The 18,565-nt window shown below is 38.8% G+C and overlaps 1 protein-coding gene across 2 annotated transcripts in view; it reads left to right on the top strand.

Annotated features, from left to right (window-relative positions):
• Window positions 1-18,565, top strand: part of zgc:101569 (uncharacterized protein LOC449822 homolog) — a 45,344-nt gene that overhangs the window by 26,298 nt on the left and 481 nt on the right. For both annotated transcript variants that reach the window (XM_038305712.1, XM_038305710.1), the window contains exons 5-6: window positions 14,462-14,611; window positions 15,717-15,832. In XM_038305712.1, coding sequence (XP_038161640.1) covers window positions 14,462-14,611; window positions 15,717-15,832 — 266 coding nt within the window. The remainder of the gene's footprint in view (window positions 1-14,461; window positions 14,612-15,716; window positions 15,833-18,565) is intronic.

Below are 18,565 nucleotides of genomic sequence, written 5' to 3'. Positions count from 1 at the left end.
TATTAGGTGCTGCTGATGGAAATCTGCAAGGAAACAGTGACGTCTCGTAACTGCTACCTTAAGTATTTTCCTCATACAATTTTACTTCAGGTTGGAGGACTAACCAACGGTTTATCTCTCTGATAGGTTAAAACCCTTTTTTTTTTTTTTTTTTTTTTACAGCGGATTAGAATGTCTCCCCTTTATTTCTCAATGAGTCAATGAAATCATCTGGATTTCCTTAGATAGAAAACTTTGAATCAATTTAACTGGATGATCTGGTTAACAACAGCGTAAGCGCAACAATGTGCCACAAGAACTGTCAATCAGAATTAACCTGACACCATTATTTTTTCACTTTGTTGTTCTTTTATGTTACTGTTCTTTAGACTAAAACTCTTCTGTTCAAGCCCTCTCAAAAAAAAATAAAAAATTTTTTTCATAAATAGCACTATAGTGCTTTATTTTATTGAGACTGCCCAGCATTCAGTCATGCACTATTCAGTTTAGGTTTCATCAGCTCAAAACTATTTCAGGCAGGGAGAAATGTTGCTGCGGTTTTTACATATTAAGTTGCACATTTCTCCTCCAGTGATTAATTTTCTGCCGTGTCATTGCCTCATATTTTGAAGGCTTATTTGTCAACACATTTGAGTTGTTTCCCTAAAGCTAATTTAAGACTGCTGTTTTAATTATTATTTTTTTTTTTACAGGGGCCTAAAGTTAAACATCCATATTACTTTTTCATTCAGGAAACTGTTAATAAAATGTAATTTTTTTTTTCGAAGTTTAAGACTCCCATTCTTAGTTTTGATTAATTTCAGGTTTAAAGAATGGTTGAATTTTTATAAAAAATATAAGAAACTTTAAAAGAATGTAATTAAGCAGAAAAAGACAAGCTGAGGTTTTAAAGTGCATAAAAACATAAAAAAAGAGCAACTTCACTTGTTCTTGTCGTTCTAAACATTTGCAGAAAAAAAAATGTTTCCATCAAAGGCACGAAGGTTGTTCAGTTTACTTAAAGATCCAGTGTCTCCGAGCGATTATTTCCTTTTAATGGACAGATTCTGTAACCATTTTTGGGTAGGGCACAGATGGCAGTCGTCTGAGGGAATCCCTGGTGGCTTTGGAGTTGAAAACCCCTCAGAGACTTGCTTAGCTCCTCTGATGTGGGCCAATGGCTACCACAAGGATCTGACAGTTTTCTGGCACGGTATTGGCTGCCGAAACCTGCGGCTTCCTGTCTGGGGCCCCTCGGCTATGCCAGAGAGGAAATGAGAAGGAGGAGAAGGTTGCGTCACAGGAATCTGGTATTAGCGTCTACAGCTCTTTGGATTCTCAGAGACCTAAATGAAAACCCACAGTGCTTACTCAAATCTCCAGTGTTATTTTGGCTCCTTAAACCAGAGGAACATGTATAGCAGGGGAAAAAATCTGGCATGCAAATGTAACTTAAAATACTACTGATATTTCATTCAAGAACCTAAATCATGGGGGTTGTTCAAGGTTGATCCATTGTCACTCCTTTGATTTTTTTTTCTTCTTTTTTTTGGGGAGGGGGGACTGAGCATGAAACCCCTTCCAAAATACACACCAGCTAATCTTCTGCATCCTTGGAGGCCCGTTTCTTCTCCGTTTCCCTTCTTCACTTCTAAGCAAAGTTTCTGTAGCTGTGCAAGACTGATGGAGAGAAAGAAAAGGAGCCAGCGCTCGGACTAACGTCAAACCGCAATCCAAGAGCTGACTTGAAATCAGCCAATCCAAACAACTGCTCAGAGAGTCCCAACCTGACAGACATAGTGCTGGGATTACATCATCCTACTTCAGACCAGCCTCGTTTAATCTGCAGGGTTTGCCTCTATGAGGAATGAAAGGATGGGAAAGAGTACAACTGAGTAAACACCTGTAAGCATCATTTTTTGTTTGCCTAGTTTAATGTTTGTTCAAAATAGAAAAAATGGCTTTTTAATATACTCTAGAATAAACTTTAACTTGTAGTGCAGCTGTTATTTGATTCTTTTGACATCTTTTAGTAAAATGCATCTTCCTCATTGTTTCACAAATATCTGAAAAATGTTCTATTTAACTTCCTTTTATTTCTTCATCTATGTATACTTCCAGATGTTCTGTGAAAGTCTCTGTGGTGATCAAACCATCTGAAGAGAAAAGAACAAAGCAGACAGATTAGAAGTACATTTTTGGTTCATTAGCCGACAGTGGAACCGCTGCAAACCTAATACATGTCCATCCATCTAAAGCAGGCATCCCCAAATTCGGTCCTCGAGGGCTGCTTTCCTGCAGGTTTTAGAGGTTTCTCTGCTTTAGCACAGCTGATTCTGATGATTGCAGTTCAGCAAAAGCCTGTTAATCAACTGTCAATGTAAATCAGCTGTGCTGGAGCAGGGAAACCTCTAAAACCTGCAGGACAGCGGCCCTCGAGGACCGACTTTGGGGATGCCTGATCTAAAGCGACAGGCCGGAGAAGGTCAGGCTTTAACTAGAGAACTAGAGTAACTAGAACTAGAGAAATAACTGCACTCATTCACAGAATTAACTTAGTCTCACTCTTCGGACGCACCACACATCATGAAAGTGGTGAGCGGAGAGAGCGGAAAGACGTAACCCAATTCTGAAAAGACAGAAAGGAGAAATCCGTTTTTCAGTTTGCATTCGCCATTTAGGCATCATAGCAAACATGGAATAAGGTTTTATAGTCAGTTGATTCAAAATTTCTTCCAAATCAATACGCTATACAGGTGCTGGTCATAAAATTAGAATATCATGAAAAAGTAGATTGATTTCAGTAATTCCATTTAAAAAGTGAAACTTGTATATTATATTCATACATTACATACAAACTCATATATTTCAGATGTTTATTTTGTTTAATTTTGATGATTACAAATGACAACAAATGAAAATCTCAAATTCATCATATCAGAAAATTAGAATATTACTGAAGACCAATAAAAACAAAGGATTTATAGAAATGTTGGCCAACTGAAAAGTATGAACATGAAAAGTATGAGCATGTACAGCACTCAGTATTTAGTTGGGCCTCCTTTGGCCTGTATTACTGCAGCAATGCGGCGTGGCATGGAGTCGATCAGTCTGTGGCACTGCTCAGGTGTTATGATAGCCCAGGTTGCTCTAATAGTGGCTTTTAGCTCTTCTGAATTGTTGGGTCTGGTGTATTGCATCTTCTTCTTCACAATACCCCATAGATTTTCTATGGGGTTAAGGTCAGGAGAGTTTGCTGGCCAATTAAGAACAGGGATACCATGGTCCTTCAACCTGGTACTGGTAGCTTTGGCACTGTGTGCAGGTGCCAAGTCCTGTTGGAAAATGAAATCTGCATCTCCAAAAAGTTGGTCAGCTGCAGGAAGCATGAAGTGCTCTAAAACTTCCTGGTATGTGGCTGCGTTGACCCTGGACCTCAGAAAACACAATGGACCAACACCAGCAGATGACATGGCACCCCAAACCATCACTGACTGTGGAAACTTTACACTGGACTTCAAGCAACGTGGATGAAGTGCCTCTCTTCTTTTCCTCCAGACTCTGGGACCTTGATTTCCAAAGGAAATGCAAAATTTACTTTCATCAGAGAACATGACTTTGGACCACTCACCAGCAGTCCAGTCCTGTTTCTCTTTAGCCCAGGCAAGACGCTTCTGACGCTGTCTGTGGTTCAAGAGTGGCTTGACACAAGGAATGCGACAGCAGAAACCCATGTCTTTCATACGTCTGTGTGTGGTGGTTCTTGAAGCACTCACTCCAGCTGCAGTCCACTCTTTGTGAATCTCCCCCACATTTTTGAATGGGTTTTGTTTCACAATCCTCTCCAGGGTGCGGTTATCTCTCTTGCTTGTACACTTTTTTCGACCACATCTTTTCCTTCCCTTCGCCTCTCTATTAATGTGCTTGGACACTGAGCTCTGTGAACAGCCAGCCTCTTTAGCGATGACCTTTTGTGTCTTGCCCTCCTTGTGCAAGGTGTCGATGGTCGTCTTTTGGACAACTGTCAAGTCAGCAGTCTTCCCCATGATTGTGTAGCCTATAGAACTAGACTGAAAGACCATTTAAAGGCTTTTGCAGGTGGTTTGAGTTAATTAGCTGATTAGAGTGTGGTACCAGGGGCCATCAATTTTGAACCTTTTCACAATATTCTAATTTTCTGATATGATGAATTTGAGATTTTCATTTGTTGTCATTTGTAATCATCAAAATTAAACAAAATAAACATCTGAAATATATGAGTTTGTATGTAATGTATGAATATAATATACAAGTTTCACTTTTTAAATGGAATTACTGAAATCAATCTACTTTTTCATGATATTCTAATTTTATGACCAGCACCTGTATATGACACAAAAATAAAACTGCACGTCAGCCTGAGCTTACCTTTCCCTTCTTTAAGCTAAAATGTTGTAGGGACTAGGGCTGGGTAAAAAAATCGATTTAATCGATTTTGGATTGATTCCTTTACATTTTTGCAAAATCGATATTTAGGGAAAGAAATCGATTAGTTTTATAGTGACGCGTGTGACGTTCACATTCAAATGAGTAGGAAAGATGCACTCGGAGATGACCTCAAGCAAGACAGCTGCAAATTTAGCCAATAGTTTGCATGAAGACATTAACAAATGGGGGCTGACCAGCAAACACCCTGTAGTTGTTACAAAGCTGCAAATATGGTTTGTGCAGTGGAGATAATGCAGCTCATACATGTCTGCTGTGTCACGTCTGTTTGCTCGAGTGAGGCTTTACTTTTGCACTTTTTAGACAGTTTTGTTCACATCTCAAGTTTAAACTGTCTGATTTACAAGTTTGCACTTTGTGTTTAATATGACAGGAAAAAATAAAATACATGAGTATTTTGAAACACAGTTGAACCTCTTTCATTATTGTAAAAACAGATCGAATCGCAATTAATCGATTTAGAACTGTATGAATCAAAATCGAATCGATTCAGGACTTTGGCGAAAATACCCAGCCCTAGTAGGGAGGCATTGCTCTATCAGGGAGAACTAAACTGGACTGGAGCTAAATACAGAGGAATCCTGTAACAAAACCAGGAGCAGTTGGCTCAAACTAAAATCCTCAAGGGATGTCCTGCAGCTTTTAGATGTGGCTCTTGTTCTTCACACTTAAATGGCTAAACTACCTCACAAGCATGCAATGAAGCTCTGCTGACGGGCTCATGTTGGAGACAGGTGTGTTAAAGTAAAGCTGCAGGGCAGCGTCTTTCAAGGACTGGACTTTGAGACCGAGGCTCTGAAAGACTGAAGACTTTGTGGAGATTCAGCTTCCAGCAGTAATGTAACCCTAAACATACAGCGAGAGTTTCAATGAGATGGAGAGAGACCCGTCACAGTTCAGATCTAAATCAAGCTGAAAATCTGTGGTAAGATTTGGAATATAATGCTAAGAGATGCTATAAATTTAATCTGACAGAGTAACTGCTGAGGAAATTATTTCTAATTCTGAGGTGTAACAGTTGTAGAGACACAAAGCACCTTAAAAGCCTTAACGCTGCACTTCTCTGAGGCATTGCATACAAATGTTTGTTACTCTGTTTAGGATGTTTGAAGAAACATTTACCGCCCAATACATTCAGGATTATGGGATTATGGGACATTTGATGGCCTCATTTCCCCCCTTTGGTGGTCTGAAGTCATAAAGTCAAATTAAAATTTTGGCAGCCATGTCTGACCCAGCCCAACGAAGGTATTTTCACAGATTCCCAGCATGCATTTCAAAGCTTCAAGCTTCCGCCTGACGGTCCGCTCCTTTGCTTCTGTCCATTAGTCTGGAGTTATCCGGAAACTGTTAATCCACATCAAACTTAATCGCATTACCCTCATGGGAGCCCATTGTGGTGGGTTTAGCTTTGATGTGGTCAGGGTACCAGCAGGACCAGGAGCAAACCAAACTCCCTGAGTGTGTCATGTTTCACGGCATCCATGGTTTATAGGTGTCTGTGGACTGGACTGCCGGATGTTTGGTCACAGTTAATAGCAAGATAATCCTTCTGTGAATGTATTAAAATACTTTTTTTGAGGGGGGAGAAGGGTTGATTACCAGTAAGGTATGTTGATGCCTCCTCAGGCTAGCACATATCAAAGTGTGTAGAAAGCAGATAAAACACAATGATTTTTCTTTCTTCCGGGCTTCTCCTTCAGATAAGCAGTGAAGACCCTGCGTTGCAGGAAACAAGCTGCGTCTTACATGTGGTTATATAACAATAGGTTGTGCTGAGTCATGTTAAAGCTGGCAATAACAAGCCTTTGTGTTGACAGTGGACTTATCTTCTTTCAAGACAAGACGTCTGCAGCCGGTTTAAATGGTCTGCCCATTACTGGGGTGTAACTGATGAATTTATTTCACTGACTTATTGTGTTGCTTTTGGATCACTAACACATGATCCTTTTACCAATAATAGTTAGAAAAGCAATCCCTGCTTCAAACCAAACATATTTTTTTTTGGTTAGAAGTTACTAGAAGAAGCATTTATTATATGCGACAAAGCAGAGGTCTGTCAAACAGCACATCAGAGACTGCACTATCAGAGAGACCGTGGGCGAGGAGGTGCAGGAGACGGCTGCTGAGGATAAGAAGGGAGATCCTTCCGGTTGCTGATAGCGCTGGTGCCAACAGCAGCACCAAACACAGACAGACTGGAGGTCAAACTGCCTCTTTATCTCTTCGTCTTTAAGTTAGGCTTTGTCCTCCCCTCTCAATTTTCTCTGTGTCATGCTGCTTTCTAGGCAGTTGTTTTGCACTTTTTTTTTGCTTAATTCCTTTTCTGTCTCAATAGAAAGACAACAGTAACTTAAATATCAGCTTCGAAAGGTGAAATTTGTGAAAATGTTGCATCAGAGCCAGAAAGCATGGAACCATCCAGCTCTGCATCAAAATCTCGCCTTGTTAGACCTCTTTGAACCATTTAAGTTGTCTTTAAATGCCTCAGCCAACCTGAGAATTGCTGCTGACACGTCTGTCCCTTGATAACCACAGCGTACCGGTGTACCTATCTACTTTCTGCAGGGTGATCAAGTTTGTCACAAAGTTAAAATCACCTTTCATCAATCAGCTTTCTCATTTGAATTAAGAAAGCTTCCTGGAGGGGAAGAGAAACGTCTTAAAATCTTGGAAACAAAGTCAAGTGGATTGTTTTTTAAACTTTTACGGAATTAAAATCACCTCTTTCCTTGTTCCTTAAACGTGGCAAACCTGCAGTCTAAAGACCTCTGGAGACAGCATATCTACATCCGTCTCCTCTGGGGGTTGTTTTGAATCAGAAGTTGGCATCATTCAGTTGCAGTCAACAAATCTAAGGAAACTACAGGATTTTGTGATGCCTATAAGGAGACAAGAAGAATTACGAAATCCCTAACAGCAAAACAGATTCAGCGAGGAGCTCTTAGAAGGAAGTTTAGATAAAGCCAAGCCTTTTGCCTGATGGTTGAAAGTGGAAAATAAACATAATCTAGGATGATGGCTTTGGTGACTAAATGAAACAGCTATTTTTCAGTTTGGAACAATAAAGTAAATATTTCTGACCAAAGACCTCACCTTAGCAGAGTATAGGATAAAGGTTTTATCGATGGCTAAACACCCAGTGAGGGGATAAAATAAATCTTAAAGGAATAGTACACCCAAAACATGATTAGCCTTCATTTTCTACTCACCCCCATGCTGAACAACACTCTGGAGTACTTTTTTGATATCTCAAATGCATCTGGAGATCTGGGAGGCTTCTTGCTGTCTGCTGACATTCAAATAATGGAGGTCTATGGTGACAGAGGCAGAAAGGTCCATAAAAGTCCACAAAAAACGTGTCAATATTCCTCCATACTGCTCGTCCAATGTATTCCAAGTGTCCTGAGTGGGTAGCATCCAGAATTTACTCGAAACGAAGTCATTTAGAATATTTTTAGAGCATAAACAGTAGTGTATAGGATTTCCTGAAAGCGCGCACCGGCGCGTTCATGACGCTACGGAAACCGCGGCAGACCAAACCAAATGAAAGTGCGCGTTCAGCTCGGCAAAGAACTCATGCTCTTCCTCAACACTGAAGTCCTCAGACATTTTTCTTTCGTTGTTTCTTTCTTTGCACAGGTAAACAGCACATTTCTTCTTCTACGCTTGCATTATCGGCAGAGCAGACGCTGAATGCGCACTTTCATCTGGTTTGGTCTGCCGGCTTCCGTAGCGTCATGAACGCACCGGCGCGCGCTTTCAGGAAATCCTATACACTACTGTTTATGCTCTAAAAACATTCTAAATGACTTCGTTTCGAGTAAATTCTGGATGCTACCCACTCAGGGCACTTGGAATACATTGGACGAGCAGTATGGAGGAATATTGACACGTTTTTTGTGGACTTTTATGGACCTTTCTGTCTGGGGCACCATAGACCTCCATTATTTGAATGTCAGCAGACAGCAAGAAGCCTCCCAGATCTCCAGATGCATTTGAGATATCAAAAAAGTACTCCAGAGTGTTGTTCAGCATGGGGGTGAGTAGAAAATGAAGGCTAATCATGTTTTGGGTGTACTATTCCTTTAACCAAACCCTTTAAAGAAGGAGCTGTGACATTTTTACATTTAGTCTAAAACAGAAGGAGTTTAGCTAATATATTCTGGTAGGTTCCACCTGCTCTAGTTGGTATAAAACATTTCTCTGATTACTACAAGATGTGAACCAGAATAAAGTGTCAGGTTTAACAGTGTAGAAACTCTGTAGCTCAAGCTTAATCACCATTGTAATCAGCCTAGCTCATGTATGGCTGAACATAAATCATGTCTTGACGCAGCCAGCCCAGTTTTACCCTGTACTCTGATCTCACTGATTTAAGATAAGATCAAAAACGACTTTGTTAAATTTGTTTAAGTTTTTTACGTAGGTAGGATCAGATCACGTGTCACCGGGTTTTTAGCCAGGAATATTTCATAGGGTGAACACTTCGGTGTATCACTTCTTTAGGCTTTGTGCAGCATTGGAGGGTTCAGATAATTTATAAATTTCGACTGTCTGAAATGCTATTTCCTGCGTTTTGAGGTGGAATGCACTGACTTTATGTGTCTTTGTTACAACACTATCTTTTTCCTAATTATGGGAAGTATGTGTGCTTGACTAGAGGTGGAAATTTCATAGGGAAGGCATGATATCATTTTAAGGTACAATATTATGTTTCATAGGTTAATTCCTACAGTCAGAAAGTTTTAATTCTATGTTCACGCCATACGTGCTTTGAACATAAAAAAAGTTCCTGCAGCTTCATTTTTTATGCTTGTACACAGGTCAGCAGCGTCAAATATGCTACTGAGGTGCGTCCAGTAAAGTCTGTTTAGATGTGTTTGATGCTTGCTTTACTCCTTTGTTCAAGGGCAGAGAGCAGCTTTGCTATATTTGCTGTGATCAATGATCATATATTTATAAATGAGAAAGTCCACCTCAAAACATCATCTGTGCAGTCAGTTCATCAAGATCATGATCCTGCCTTAAAATATTATTTTTCTGTTGGTGCCAGAGCATGTCAGCGGAGCGGAGCGTGGAGCAAGCGGTGGAGTGGAGCTGAAGAAATATGGTGGAGCGCAGTTCAATTCAAAGGCTGGAGCAAGGATGTCACTCTGCTCAAGTTCCGATGCGCTCAAGTCAATTAAAAATGTTGGATTATACAATTTGGAAAATAACATTTATTTGATTTAAGTCTAGTAAAATAAATGAATAAATAATTAAATAGGAAAGGTGGGGTAACATGAATGGAGCGAATTGTTACGTTCACAGCTGGGAAATGGTGAGTTCAAATCATTAAATCAATGATGTGATTATGGCAGGGCCCTGGCATAATCACATGAACTAAAAATGTCAGAAAAAATGCCTTCTCCCGAAAATTTGAGCGAGTGTGGAGCGATTTCGCCGGAGCGGCAGGAAAATTAAGGTGAGCACGGAGCGGAATTTGAGCGTCCTGCAACTTTGAGCGGCGGAGCAAATATTCTCCTCAGCGGGTTTTAGTCGGCACTTCGCTCCGTTCACATGCTCTGGTCGGAGCCGCTAAGACCCCCACATTCCGACGGCGCACTGTCTCTGAGAATCCCCAGCAGCAGCTGCCTCAGGCTGGTCGCCTCTTTGGGGTTTTCCTCTACTGCTCATAGCGACTGGAAGTAGCATTTTTCCGGTATGTGGTACAAACTGCAGGCACCAGAATAGAAAAAAAAAAAACATATTTTGCCGACAAGTTTTGACATGTTAAGTTAATTTAAACATTAATAAACTGTTTCAGTAGAGTGATCATAGCCCTCTGCATCAGCAGTGCTGTGTCTGTCTTCCTGCCAGCTCCCAGATCAGCTTCTCTGATTAGTTGATGTGGCGCGTCGAGCAGCAAAAATGAAAATTTCCAACTCCAGCATCTGCTGTGTGGGAAATTTTGAACATTTCAGTTCCGGGGGAAAATTAGGGCGTACCAAAGCTAAACATCCCAAAAAACATGGCAGACAATTTGTCATTTTATTAGTGAAGGGCATACAATGTACGCCTGGACACATTGCTAGCTAAAAGCCTGGTTGTCACTGTTTTACTTACTGGAGTGAAGAAAAAGGAAGATAAAATGTGAAAGGAAGCATGGCGATGTGGGGTTAAAACAACATGTTTGACACATGTGCTCCCAATAAGCGGTGGTCAGATGGAATCAGTGACTTGGAGGAATTAGGGATTTGGGATTGTGGTGTGGAACCGATCAGGAGAAAGTGTGCCAGTTCCAGCTGGTGCTGCTTAGAAATTAGGATAAATGCCAGAAGCTGACTGTTCCCCAGCAGGCTGCTCTGTGCTATCCTCCAGTTTCTGTGGGACAGGGAAATAATATATAATCAAAAACGTTTCCTGTGAGAATACCAAAACCGAGTTTGAACTCATATGTTCATTCTGAATGTAAAGAAGGGTTGTAGTTGTTTTAAAAACCTGTATTTCAGCTCCATCAGGATTTTTCCATGTACTCTAAATCTGCACATTAACACAGGGCCCAATATTTCCGTTCTCTGACATTGTTTCAATTTGAGTATTTTCTACTTTTATCCCTATATAGAAATCCTGTAATCCTCCAGATTTACCACAAACTTATTTGGTCAAATGCTTATTTCAATTATTGTCCTTAAACTTTGCTTCAAAGAAGTCAGACTTTGTTTCAGCTGTTTAAAATGTTTTTTATTCCTTCTAAATCACTTTTCTTTCTTTCTTCAGGCTTTGGACTCTTTCAGTCATTTTCTAAATGTATTATAAGCTTGTCTAAATAGATTAACAGTATTTGAAAGTAATAAAAACTTGCTTCAGGCCTTTGAGATTTAGAACTGAGTATAACATACTTCTTAATGTGCAAACCTCAGCCATAGAAATGGAAACAAATTCTATCTTTGGGATTAGCTGCTAAATCTTGAGATTTCTTTTATTGCTTAGTGTTTATTATAGTGGGTAGGAACCTTTTAGCACCTTAATGTTTCAGGTAGGGCTGCAACTAACGATTATTTTGAAAATCGATGAATCGGCCGATTATTTTTTCGATTAATCGATGAATCGGACACAAAATATTTTTTTTATATTAACCTCTTTATTCCAAAATAAACATTTTAGACAGAACAAACAAGCACACAAGTACAGGTTTCTCATTAACTGTACTGGTGCTATATGAAAAATAAATGTTTGTTTTAAAACTACGCAAACTTACATGAGAAATGTAGCTGTACATCCACTAAATATAGGGTACTTTGTTTCATAAAGCGCAAAAAGAGACAGGCATTTTTGTTTTTTAAAGCCCCTAAGGGGTTCAAACAATAGGCCCCCCCATTTCAACAAATGAGTTTTTTTTAGACTAGAAGAGTTCTGCCTTTTAAGACAGGAAAGTATAGCAGTTAAAGTTGCTACTTGAGAAAATACTGAACCATAGAGATAAAAATAGCCCTGTGATTCAAATTATAAATTGCATTTGGAATAAAAATGAGAGAACTAGGGGTGCTAAAAAACACGTCCTCCAAAGACAGATATTTACATGGGAATGTGGCAGATAATTAATTGACATATTACTGATCTTGCTGGATTTTATTCTGCTTTACTTCCATAAATTGCAGGATCTTCTTTACTTTATCTTTGCCAGAAGATTTCAACTTTAAAAGCCTTGCCCTCATAATTTGCAAATTAATTTATTTATAAAGAAAATATAAACGCTGCTTAAGCTAATTCAAATGAAATTAAAAGTAAAATAAGTAGCCAACCTTATCACTGTCTGTAACCTACTAACACGGTAAGGAAAGCATCAGATGAGCTACCTGAGAAACTAACGTAAAGTTTCCCCACTTTAAAATGAAACAAACATGGTTACTCATCCTGCTGATCAGCTCTCTTCACTGCCATTGAAAGCTCCAACATGTTTTCTTTTCAGGTGCTGCGTCATAACAGTGGTGCTTCCGTGCCATGTTCATTTGTTTTTACAAAAGTAGCGTGTTACGACTTTTTTCACTTTACAAAGCGCAGGCTGTTTTAATTATTGTGATCAATTTGCGCCGTCAATCCCGGGGCATGCGCGCTTCATTTGCAGTCTGGACGCTGAGGGTAAACTCCTCACTAAAATCCTGCGGCTCGGACTGCAGCGCTGAGAGGGATTCTTGTGGGAGAGGGAGAAAGGCGTTGGGATGGGGGAGGCGCCCCACGGCAGCAGCTGCCGCTGGAGGACATGAGTAGGAACGATACACGCTTTCACGTAAGAGTCTCCAAAAGCCGCCAGTGACACCGTAAAAAGTCGCCAGATTTGTCGCTAGTCGCTTTTTAAAAAAATAGTCGCTGGAGGGGTCTGAAAAGTCGCTGAGTTGGCAACACTGCAACTGCAGCGCTGACTCGCTCCGCCATATTTTTTTTTCTTCCCCCGGATGACGGCGGCGGCGGATGACGCATTAATCGCGCGACACAACTAATCGATGATTAAATTCGTTGCCAACGCTTTTAAAAGTCGATTTTTATCGATTTTATCGATTCGTTGTTGCAGCCCTAGTTTCAGGGTTTAAAAATCAAGCATTACATTCCTCTTAAAAGAGTCCAACATTATGAAAACAAGGAATGAAAAAGCAGGTGAGACCCAAAGAAAAACGTTTGGCTTTTGCAGGAAAATCTGGCTTCCTTGAATCCAAATATAAACACGGTCATTCACGTAAGGTCTGGATTTATATTTGGATCGTTTTCTTTTCATGTCTGGAAAAACAGAAAAATTATTAGGGGGGCTAAAAAAGCGAATATGGAGAAAGGAAGTTAAAAATTAATAACCTGAAAATAACAGGACACATTTAGATTTTGCACCTAAAATGTACAAATAGTTCAGACTAAATTACAACTTGGGTTTTACTCAATTTTGCAAAGTCACCCCACTGGTTTGGACAGATATTTGATCAACCCATAAGCATTTACACCCCTGTCAGTATAAAAATTTATTTAACAAACATCTTTTTTGGTGGGAAATTAGATCAAAGTATGTCAAATGAATTATCAACCTTAAAAAAAAGTCTTTGTTTAAATTTGATTTAAAAATTTGATGTCAATATGTACCTTTGTTAATAATCAATCTTTCTTACACCATGGCAAACATGTCCTTCCTATAGATGTTGGGCGATTTAATTTCCTCTTTCTCTGCTTTTATAGTTTATGTTTGGTCTTAGGCTCAAAGTGTGTGCAGTTCACCCTAATCTTTCCTTCCAATTCACTATTCATCATTAGGAAGAAAATATTGTATATAGAAAAAGAATTAATGAAACTTGATGTAGATTTAAAACGTGACAGCGGATTCTTTACCCTTTAAAACCGATTGTATTATATTTGATACATGAGTTTTTAAGATCTTTGCATCATCAGTGTGATCCTGCTTATCTTAAAAACCCTGACTTACACAATCAGACACATGTAGTGAACAGAAAACGTATATAATATTCCACAGAAATGCCGACTGTATCAGAATTGATACAAATAAAAGATTTAATTTAACTTATACAAAATATATATATATATTCTTTTTCTGTCATTTTTCAGAGTTCAATGACAACTTTAAATAAAATAATTTAATATCTCTGTCAATTATTTCATGATCCAGGCTTTACACTGCAAAAAATTGAAATCTAAATAAGTAGTTTTTTCTTGCAATAAGTGCATTTTTTTCTTGAATGGAGGAGGTAATTGAGACACTTTGACAATGGAACAAGACAATTTACATTTAAAATAAGAAAACATAATTGCATTGTCTTATTTCAAGTACATATTATCTAATTATCTTATTTTAAGACTAAAAATACTCATTCCATTGGCCAATTATCTTATTTACATACTCAAATTAATGGTAAAACACTTAATTTAAGACATTTTTTTCTCATTTTTAGATGGTTTTTGCAGTGTAAAGGGTTAAAATCCATTTCGGTTTCTTTTTTAAACCATATATTGTCTTTAGGAGTTCCCCTGATTGACGGAGGCACAGTGCGGCTTCCTCGCCTCATCGGTTTATCACGAGCGCTCGACCTGATCCTGACCGGGCGGCCAGTTGGAGCTCAAGAGGCTCTAGCCTACGGACTGGCCAACAGGATTGTTCCTGATGGTCAAGGTAAGGAAGCAGTTTCAATACGCTGGATTACTTTTGTATAATCTTATAAAAGTACCCTTTAAACATTAAGGAGAAAACATTTAAAGCGAGAAGCTTGTTGGCCAAAAAAAACTACAACTCGGTATTAATTACAGAAAATACATAAAAAAAAAAAAAAACTAACAGGAAAATATTTTGCTGCAATAAGTTTGAAAAGCAAGAAGAAATCTCTTTCCACTCAAAGAAATAGTCAAAAATTTTAGTAAATGTTCGATTTTAAGTTGTTTTTAAAGGATGTTTTACCTCTGCATAAAGACTTACACCATTGGCCCCCCTCCACTCACTGCTGGATGGCTTAATTCCTCTCTACCTCGAGCTGCAGCCTGAGGATTAATGTGTTCCATTAGAGCCTGAAAGATCCCTTGTAGTTTATGCTTCTATGAGCTCCTTACTGCTCAGTCTCTCATCTCCTTACTAGGATGTTACAGAATGATTAGCTAAATTCTTTCAGGAAGTTCTTCTCTCCACAGTTTATCCGCAGCCTAATTGGCCCTGTGAAGGATAATCGCTTAGCACACATTTAACATCAGAGGGAAAGGAAGAAGCAGCAGCTTCTAAACATACAAAGGAAGCATCAAAGTGTGCCATGGGCAGGCTTCATGTTTACCGTAGGACTGATCTGGAGTCAGTCCAGGGCTTTGATGTGGGTCAGGAGGCACAGTGATGTAAAGCTGAGATACCTCAGCTGCTTTAAGGGAAAAAGTTTCTCTGGAATAGAGATCTACATATCCTCCTTTATAAGTGTCAATATTTGCTAATGTTTACATGCAAACTTTGAATCTGTGTCTGTCCTGAAGAGATGTTTTTTATGTGGGTAGTTGATTAGAATCCCAAGCACAACAATAAAGATTAAACTAACACATCAGTTGTGCCTTGTACATGTTTTGTGTTGCTCAATTAGCTGTTTTAGATGCTCTATCCAGCACTGCTGAATTTGATCCTGCCTCAGAGTTTAGATGTTTCCCTGTATTTTTATTGGTCAGTGGGCAGTAGATGGAGGGGCTCCCCCAGGGCACCATTCATGCAATGAACTGGTAAACCAAATCACCCCGTGTTGCATTCCCAGCTTTGCAGACAGCCATACAACTTGCAGAGCAGATCAGCGCCTTCCCTCAGCAGTGTCTGCGGACGGACCGCTCCTCAGCCATGTTCAGCTGCTATGATGCTCAGTCCTTCACACAGGTACATCTGATTTTACACAATCCATAGCAGTCATTAGTGTTATTGTGATAGATCTGTTTTCAGTGGTGAAAGTGTAACAGGTGCTTTTTTTAATTCAAGCCATGTTTCTTGTATATTTAGCTGCTTGAATAACTAATCAAATACTGATGAAAATAATGTATCTGTAACTTTATAATGTTTCTTCTCCTCCTATTTGGCTTCTTTAATGTCTTGTCTTCTATTTTTACAATTAAAAGGACAAATAAATGCACAAAAGAACCCTTTTTCTAGGTATGTAACATCTGACGGTGCGGAAATTCCACCAATTTTCAGATATCTGTTCCTCAAGAGATAGGAAGCAATGAAGCACAATATGCCACATTTCCTGAAATTGTTATTTAAATAACTCTCTTAACAACCACATCTATAGTTATAACTTGGACAACATTTGCAGGATTTGTTCAAGCAACTGGAATATATTTGCCTTGTTGATTTTAGGAGGTCAGTTCAGGGTGTGCTATGCTAAATATTGGATATACAGATTTTATTGGGGCTACACAAATCTATGAAGTTTTTCTGCATATGTGCAAAAAAAAAAAAAAACTTGGTTTACATAAGCTCATTTGTAATGTGAATTTTAAGGTTTAAATAAAATTCTGTTGTGACAATTTTCAAAGAGAAAACAGATCAATAGGCTATCTTTTCCCGCTTTGTGCTATAACCACTAACTATAGTCTGTATCAAAGGGAAGATTAGTACTTCCTTATTTTTTTTATAGATGACCACCATATCCAAAGGAAACAGGACTTCTTGACTCTCTTCAAACATAAATCTCAGCTTCCCTCCATAAAGACTCTAGTTGTAGAATAATGGTCCAGTTTACAGCATCTCCAGAGGTACCTCAGACCTTTGGCTGCTCCTCTGGTTAATATTCTCTTCCAGACAGCAGTGCTTCCATAGATTTGCTGTTTTGTTATACCCTATCCCTTTTTCAGATGTTTGGAACAGAGCTCTGTGAGATGTTAGGACTGTAGAACGTTTATGTTTTAGCAACTCACCTACAGGAAACTCCTGGCCAACTCTCTGCTTCACCTGCCTGCTGGGTTGCTTTGTTGCTATGATGCTGTTTACTCTCTGCCTTATTTGTATGAAATTAAACCAAACACAAAGGTCTCTATTTAATAATTTTAATCCTAGACTTTAGTTGCTTTGCATTTCATGGGCATGAGAATAAAGAAACCTTATTAGAAATGTAAGTAAACCTATTTGTAAAAGGGTTTGAAATCCCAACTAAATCTACTGTGAATGGAATGCCCAATGCCAAAGGGTTCATCTGTAGCCTAAAGAATGTAAAATAACTTTATTAAATGTTTTTTAATGTTTAATAAGGGGCTATGTTCATTTAAGATCACAGCTGATTCTTATGAAGGATCATTTCCCTATTAGGAACTCAGGAAAACAAGTCTATCTTGTTATCGCCGAGTACTGTCACAATACTAAGCGATTGCCAAAAAAAAGCAAAATTTTTCTGGCTGTTTTCTTTTGTTTCCTTCTTCAAAATGTCTCCAGCAGATTTTTACAAGGTTCAGCATTTCTGCCTATAAAACATAGATCAAATGAGAGGATATAGGGTAAAAGTCTGTCTAACACGACAGATATCCTTCAATTTAATTTTGTTTATTTATGTAGCACAAATTTACAAATCATCTCAAGACACTTTACAGAGGCAGTACAGTAGGAAAACCGGTTGATTGCATTTTGTTATTGTAATACATTCTCCTCCTGGATGAGCTTGTGGCGACGACCTTTGCTTGCATTTTGTCACCAACAAATGAACCTTGAAAAATACTGCAGAATGGGAGAATACAGATAGAATAAGGAAAAGTGGTCCCTATGCCATCCAGCAACCCAAACATATAGCAGCACAAATACAGAAAATAGCTCAGGATAACCTATATATTTTGGATGAGGTATAAGAAAGGTAGAGCCACAATAAGGCCAAGGTAGAGTCAAGAGGAAATGTCTGTTCAGACTGAAATCCTCGCCAGAGGCTGTGAACGCTCTACCTACACCTACCTCTAGTCACCCAGTGACTAAGCAAAAATCCCTCTGTTTTTAACTATAAGCTTTATCAAAAAAGAAAGTTTGAAGCCTACCCTTAATAGTAGACAGGGTGTCTGCCTCACAGACTTAAACTGGTCGTTGGTCCCACAGGAGAGGAGCCTGATAAATAAAAGATCTGCCTCCCATTCTACTTTAGAAATTCTAGGAACCACTAGTAAACCTGCAGATTGAGAGCGAAGTGCTCTGTTAGGAACATACGGAACAATCATATCTCTAATATAAGACTAAGCATGGTTATTTAAAGCTTTATATATGAGGTGGATTTTAAAATATTTTCTGGATTTGAGGGAATATTTCCTTAAATAATCTGGTTGGAACTGGATCTAACGTACAAGTTGAAGGCTTAGATGAAGACAATAGTGTTGCTAAATCTGAAAGTTCAACTGGATCAAAGCAGTCTAAACCCAAATCAGATTTGATGGTTACCTCAGAACCCACCTTACCTTCCACAGATGACTAATCATAGTTAGTGGGGTCCTGATGATCTTATTTTTTTTTTTAAAGAATCAGTCTTATTTATAAAGAATCCCATTAAATTATGACTGCTAAGATTAGGGGGGATGAATGGTTCAACAGAGTTATGGCTCTAGGTCATCACATTTATATTAAATCTAACAAAATATCAAATCC

The sequence above is a fragment of the Cyprinodon tularosa genome, unplaced genomic scaffold, assembly GCF_016077235.1.
Source record: "Cyprinodon tularosa strain WSP-4 unplaced genomic scaffold, ASM1607723v1 ctg561, whole genome shotgun sequence".
Lineage (NCBI taxonomy): Eukaryota > Metazoa > Chordata > Actinopteri > Cyprinodontiformes > Cyprinodontidae > Cyprinodon > Cyprinodon tularosa.
Note: the sequence above shows the minus strand (reverse complement) of the source record. Positions and strands in the feature narration are given on the sequence as shown.